Source organism: Berghia stephanieae, chromosome 5 (genome assembly GCF_034508935.2).
Source record: "Berghia stephanieae isolate SIO BIC M18660-M18661 chromosome 5, UCSD_Bste_1.3, whole genome shotgun sequence".
Lineage (NCBI taxonomy): Eukaryota > Metazoa > Mollusca > Gastropoda > Nudibranchia > Aeolidiidae > Berghia > Berghia stephanieae.
Window position 1 is genome coordinate 30,980,252 of NC_088364.1, and position 7,500 is coordinate 30,987,751.

General features: G+C 38.8%; 1 protein-coding gene across 2 annotated transcripts in view; it reads left to right on the plus strand.

Moving 5' to 3' along the window:
- LOC144972750 (uncharacterized) overlaps positions 1–7,500 on the plus strand; it is a 160,609-nt gene that overhangs the window by 116,951 nt on the left and 36,158 nt on the right. Inside the window, exon 1 of one of the 2 annotated variants that reach the window (XM_078914345.1) lies at positions 4,715–4,970. The exons of the other annotated variant lie outside the window; for it this stretch is intronic. Within the exon in view, the coding sequence (XP_078770471.1) occupies positions 4,914–4,970 (57 nt within the window). The 5' untranslated portion in view covers positions 4,715–4,913. Of the gene's footprint in view, positions 1–4,714; positions 4,971–7,500 lie in introns of those variants that run through there. 2 annotated transcript variants of the gene reach the window in all.

Here is a 7,500-nt window from a genome sequence, read left to right on the forward strand (position 1 = left end):
CCCGGTTACCCCCCATTATAAATAATAATTGGTTTCCAATGACCCCTTTGGTTGTTGACGACGTATACCTATTTGCAGGTCTGATAACCCGAATTGTTATGGGCTCTTATCTCAACAAACTCAAAGTATTTATTTCCATTGCCACTATACGTGCTGCGCGCTTGGCTAAGAAACTCACGACATTGCCTTCCGGAAATTTAACGGACCAACACACAAAACTATGTGTTACTAGTTACCTTGAACGTTTATAGTCTGGTCAATTCAGTTTAGTGAGAATTACTCATAAACATGGATTGCAAAAATATAATAACAAAGACCTGAGTAACGTCAACTTCGTTATATCTATAGATGCGGTGCGCTTGGCTAAGCAACTCACAACATTGCCATCCGGAAATATAACGGACCAACACACAAAACGATGGTTAACCTTGAACGTTTATAGATAGTTCGAAGATGACGTCACTCGTGTCTTTGTATTGTTTTTTGCCATCCGCGTTTATGAGTAATGCTCACTGAACTGTATTAACCCGACTATAAACGTTCATGGTTACTCACAGTTTTGTGTGTTGGTCCGTTATACTTCCGGAAGGCAATGTTATGAGCTTCTTAGCCAAGCGCATACTATCTATAGTCTGGTTAATACAGTAATGTGAGGATTACTCATAAACATAGATGGAAAAAAAAAACAAGAAAAAACAAAAAAAAAAAACACGAAAAAAAAACCCCTAAAAACATACAATAAAAAAAAACATAAACAAAGACCTGAGTGACGTCAACGTCGTTCTATCTATTCAAATCAAGCCAATGATTGCATTTTCATCAGACTTGGTTTTGAAGTGTATTATTGCATATTGACGTTTTTGGATGGTGCTCCGAATAGCAGCACTCTGTCTAGATTATGTGTTTGCTCAGTTGTCCAGTCTTGTGCATGGTGCTTCGCTGTACTTCATCTTCTCTATAGACACGTAGATAACCACGCCTCTCGGACAGTCGGACAATCGTCATAATGTAAACAATGGCAGTGATTTGTAACCATAGCGAACTACATCGATTTTATTATCGATGGTATGTGTCTTAGTAAACTACCCACTGTTCTACCGCTTGATCAATATTTTTTGTTTGTTTGTTGCTTTAGGTCTCTTCCAACACAATTGAGGTTATATGAGAGACCGCTGAAACAAAAAAACAAGCAATCTAACAAAAATAGTACAAATGTCAATCAAAAGCATAACCTAAAGATATCATAAGCTAAATTATAAATAACCAAGAACAAACAGGCAGAGGATTTACAGGAAAAAAAATATCCCCTGTCAAAAATACAATCACAAACCACAGAAACAGGATAGGCTAGTAAAGAGAAGAAGAAACGACATCACTATCGGATCGCACACCCATGCGAACATCATAGGTATATGATTCAAGGGTGATGCTCCCATCCAACCACCCGCGCTTGATCAATAGAACCAAAACAGAAAACTATAACGTTTATAATATGATCGAGAAAATCTTGTGATAACTCGTCACCCAATTGTGGTATATAAATAATAACAATGATCAGAGAGAGGTCGATTTCACTCACGTTATTGTTTATAAACAAACACATATGTTTGTCCGAGAACGTTCTATGTTTTGATTGGTCAAAAATCTACTGGTTAATTGTAGGTACAGTAATACGCTTCATCAGTCGCAACGTCACTTCCTTCGTAATGACGCATGGTAACTTAGTAACTGGCTCTAAACTATCGGAACAATGGTGGGCGCCCTTATGTAATATTTATTTCTCCGACGAGCATAATAGTGTATCCAGAGGAGAAAAAAAAAACAATTATAAATCTGATCATGGATTTTCTTTGTTTAGAACCACGATGGCCGCCGTTGCTGGGCGACGTGACATCAGACTATTGAATCCAATTGGATTCAATAGTCTGACGTCACGTCGCCCAACAGCGGCGATCGGCGTGGTTCTAAACAAAGAAAATCGGTACTTTTTATTCTCGATGCTGGCTAGAACATTTTATATGTCATGTGATCAGAATGTATAAAAGTCAAAACATGATCAGATTAATCATGGTTTTCTCCTCTGGATACTCTTTTATGCTCGTCGGAGAAGTATTTCATAAGCGCGTTCGCCATTTTTCCGATAGTTTAGAGCCAGTTACTAAGATACTGTGCGTCATTACGGGGGAAGTGACGTCACGACTGTCGAAGCGTATTGTAAGTTTGCTATACATCCGAGTTTCTATAATTATCTCTCATTGTTGGTTCTCTGGAGAACGCTTGTACGAACTGTCTGATATGATTTTCGCTTTATTAACCGGTTTATTGCCGTTGTCTGGGAACAATCCCCCCCCCCCCCCCCCCCAAAAAAAAAAAAAAACAAACAAAAAAAAAACAAACAAACAAACAAACAAACAAAACAACACGTATTTAACATTTTGACAGAAAACGTATCCTTCAAATACCGATCGACCCTCACCTTGGCAAAAAAGAACTCCCAAACCTGGGACCTAGCGAGATTTTGCCAAGATGAGGGTCATTTATAAATCGATCGATATTTGATTGATAGTTGTTTTCTGGCCATTATTGTTTTTTTTAATCCGTGTTTTTCCAGGGTAGGAATCGCCTGCAAGTCGCAAGTTGTATTAAGATGATTTCTTAATCAGGAGCGAAGTGGCCGAGTGGTTAAGGCATTGTACTGTGACCCGGAAGGTCTCGGGTTTAGAGCCCTACTTCAGGCACTTTCGTATTTTTTTTCCTTGGGCAAGATTGTTAACCTCCACTTTGCTCATGTGGACAACATGGGTGATTCCTGTCAGACAGACATTTCGTTTGATGAATTATCTATATTCCTTCGTGGAATGCCTAGGCGACAATATCTCCTTATGATGTCGACAATATCTCCTTATGATGTCGTTGCGGAAGGGCGTAATTTTTTTTATTTTATTTATACCATTGGGCCCTTGATTAATTCGAGTAGGCTCTAGCTGTACATTTATATGGCTATGTGGTCTAGTGGTCTGACACTCGCTTTCGGATCGGAAAGTCTTGGGTTCGAGCCTCGCGCTCGGCGCATAGTTGAGTCCTTGGAAAAGGCTCTTTACTCACATTCTCTCACCGTACTCAGGAGTAAAATGAGTACCTGGCCGTTGACAGCGCTGTCTTTGTCCTAAAAATTGTAATATCGCCTAACAGGCGTTATGTTCCGTCCTACATGTTAAATGTTGCTGTTGACCAGGGACCCCTTGTAAAGCGCTTTGAGCACATTTAGTGGATATTGCTCTATATAAAGCTCAATTTTTAAAATATTTAAAAAAAATATCAAATAAGGTTGTCAATTTTCCGTACATTTACGGAATTCAGTATGTTATGAACCCTCAGTATATTTTCGAATCACCTACTAAACGGAAAAAAGTAACTAGGGCTAGAGCATTTATATAGAGCAATATCCACTAAACGTGCTCAAAGCGCTTTACTAGGGGTTCCTACCCAACAACAACACTTAACTTGTAGGACGAGACATGACGCCTGATAGGCGATATTACAATTTTTTTGCGAATAGAGACATTGCTATTAACGGCCAGGTACTCATTTTATATCTGAGCACGGTACGAGCATATGAGTGAGTAAAGAGTCTTTTCCAAGGACTCAACTGTGCGCCGTGCGAGGATCGAACCCAGGACCTTTTGATCCGAAAGTGAATGTCATACCACTAGAGCACATAGCCGCACTAAGTACACAATGTCTTCTTCGTGGAGTCCAGCACTCGGGGTCGGTCTATGTGTTTGCGAAAAAGTTCAGTAAATTTTTGCCTCTTGATTGCCTATGATAATGCCTTTCCTTTATCCAAATCGCCTATAAAATAGAAGATACAATAAAGTACAACCACGGGACATCAATGTAACGGATCTTCTTCTTCTTCTTCTTCTTCTTCTTCTTCTTCTTCTTCTTCTTCTTCTTCCTTCTCCTCCTCCTCCTCCTCCTCCTCCTCCTCCTCCTCCTCCTCCACATTATCTCTTGAAAACTGTTAATCTGATCCAATGAAATACTAGTAATCATTTTTAATTATACTGATACACATTATCGTCGAATAGATGGTCGAGATATATTATATTAGTACTATCGGTACAAGATATTTCCAGTAAATCTACTTTTCTAATGCAACAACAACCTGAATACGATGAAAGTAGTGGGCTCCATCCTTTTCGAAAGCACTATGGCTACCGTTTTGTCCATCGTGATCGAACAATCTTATTCTGTTGACATCCTTTTATTATTCATTATAATCCTATCTATCTACCACCACCATAGGCTAGTTACCTATCTCCTCCAGCTACTACCTTCACCACGACCTCCGTTTCCGCCGCCGACCGCCAACAAAAGGTTGAACCCCCCTCACCTTTCGGACGCCCCTTAGTATGTAGTGAATAGTAGCATTATTATTATGAGCTGCTGTTTTCTTAGATAGGCCTTAGGAAATCAATTTACCGACACCGCCGTCGCTTTCTTTTCCAATTTCCATCGCGCACATCTCGCGATCTGGCCTGTACCCCCTCTCAGTCACCGCAGAGCTTGCAAGCAGCAGTCAGTCTCTTCCTATTTTCTCATTCTCGCTCTCTTTTCTTTTTCTTTTTTTTTTTTATTGCTACTATTCTCTTACCGATTCACTCCCCCTCCCCTTCTTCCTCACATCTCGCTTTGAGCTTCTATGAAGGCCGATTATTTTGCCAATAATTTAGCGGCATCACACGGACGAAAGGCTCCGATGTACTGTCTGCTTTCTTCTACTTGGGTGTAGTGTAGTCCGACCGGCCAACCGCCATGTTTGTCTTAGTTGACGGCCGGCCATCTTTGATGTAACACCACAACAACGGGACCATATCTTTCCGTGTATCTATTATTCTTTCTCCCATCGAATGGTGGTGGCGACCTCGGTCATGTTGTCTTTATTTAACACAGTTGCTTCTACTGGCGTAAGTTGAATTGATTTTATTGTTTTCATAGTCTTATTCATTATTCGTTTATTAACTTTCGATATGATTTTTTTTTCTTCTTCCCTTGCTCGATTAATCTAAAAATTGCTCCCCTCGCTAGCTGGGTAGCTTCCTTTAGTGGATCAATTTCTTATCTCTCGCCCTCGCCTCGTTCTGTGTTCGATAAAGCTAGCTACTCGCTTTCTGCCAATTGTGATTTCTGTTCAATTTTCATCTTTTGAGCCCTTTAAACTTCTTCTATTTTAATTTTTGTAAACTATTGCCTTATTTTGATTCGTTATAATATATGGCATCATTGTTTTTAATTTTTATTACAAAGTACTTCTTTTGTTATATCGAAAGTTAAAGATAATAATAGTAGTAGTATGTATCTCTCACTGTAATTTGTCAATCGGCAGTGGTTGCTACCAGTCCGTGGCCGAGGGGATGCATAATTAATCAGGATGACCTTGGGTTTACAATACTTTTTTATAATATCTACTATAGCACGAAGGCCAAGCTGTCATTTGGCAAACATTTCAAATGATATTTGAGTTTGTGTTTATATGAATTTGATGGTTGCCTTCGTTTTCTTTTTTCTTTTTTTTTTTTAAATTTATGGATCTGAATGAATGCGCCATGCTTCTTTATTTAGATAGTTTTTCTCTTTAACTCAAAGATCGCTCATGCGTTTAATGTATTGCAATTGCATTTGTAGTGTTAGTCTCTCTCTCTCTCTCTCTCTCTCTCTCTCTCTCTCTCTCTCTCTCTCTCTCTTCTCTCTCTCTGTCTGTCTATCTTACCCCCCCCCCCCCCTACTATTTTTTCACCACATACTTCCATCTTTACTTTGGCTTAGTCCCACCTCTTTTTTCTAATTCAACACTCTTTTATCTCGACGCGTTTTTTGTTCTTTGGCTGTCGCCTTTTCAAATTTCGGTTTTGACCGCTCATTCTCTTTCTCTTTTGCCTGTCGTATTAGTGTGGTTTTGTTTCGTGGTTGTTGTTTTTTGTTTTGTTTTTTTTTTTGGGGGGGGGGGGGGTTGGGTTTTTTTTTTTTTTTAGTTTGTTGTTTTTTGTTTGTTTTTTTTGTTATTTTTTTATTTTTCTTTTCTTCTCATCATCTCGTCTCCGTCGCCCTCCTTTGCACCATTCCCATTGCCGTCTTTCCTTCTTTTCCTCTTTTTTCTCCATTATTTCTCTCTCTCTCTCTCTCTCTCTCTCTCTCTCTCTCTCTCTCTCTCTCTTTCTCTCTGTATCGACATATACTATAACATCTTTCCTGTTCTCTTTTTCTTTTATCACAAATACATTTACTTTCTCTCACATACACTTACATACACACACACACACACACAAACACTCACACACAACTAGTTAAAGAAAGGAGAGAGAGTGAGAGAGAGTGTGAGAGAGAGAGAAAGAGAGAGAGAGAGAGAGAGAGTGCTCTTGATGATGGTAGTTGTCTTTTCTCCTTTATAATCCGCAATAGTTACGATAATTTCTTTAAGATCATGCCGCAGACTAAGAAGAAGTAGAAGGAGAAGGAAGAGTAAAAGGATATCTTTATTAACCTACTGCAAAGTAACAGAATACACACTTATCAGTCCGACATTCGCAGTCTTTAACCAGCTTCTCTGTGCATGTATGCATATTATGTTACTAATAATAACTCACCATTTTCGTTGAAAAGGGAGAAATGTTATGCGATGCACTTTTCAACTTTAGATTGAAAAACACGACATTTAACAACTTCAAAATTATCAAACTTTCAACTTTTGTTCATATTAAGAGTACGATGCAATAAAGATATCACTTATTACACGTGGTAACTATCTCAACTCAGATGTGAAATAGCACCTGACGTTATGTTATTGACGTGGTTATCTGATTATAATTACAACAGATGGACTTATAGCCTAACAATGATAATATATGTAATTGTAAAAGCATCATATTTAACAACAACAAAAGTCTCCATGGCCTCATTGGGGGAATACATTAGCATGATTATTAACATGGCGAGAGCAGTGGATTTGCGCTAGAAATGTATTCAATTTAAATGAAAGATAGTCGACTTAGTGGAAGTTGTAACTAACTGTGTTTCTCCAAAAACCGATCGTTCATCTACTTTGTCATATAATGCCTAGGATGAGAGGAAGTGTTTTTACCTTAACTGCTGTTGTTGGTGCTGGCTATACCGTCTCTTTCATCAATCACTCAAAAGGTCTTTGGACAGCTTGCAGGTAGACACACTTAGTAGTTAAAGAACACACTTAAAGAACACACACACATAATGGACATACCCACATACACATAATATACACAAACGCTCTCTCTCTCTCTCTCTCTCTCTCTCTCTCTCTCTCTCTCTCTCTCTCTCTCTCTCTCTCTATCTATCTATCTATCTATCTCTCTCTCTCTATCTCTCTCTCTCTCAGACTTATAGAGATAGAGAGAGAGATGGGGACAGAGTGTAAAGCTTTAGTAAAGTCAATGGGTCATTTCCTTTTCATTTATTGATGTTTTC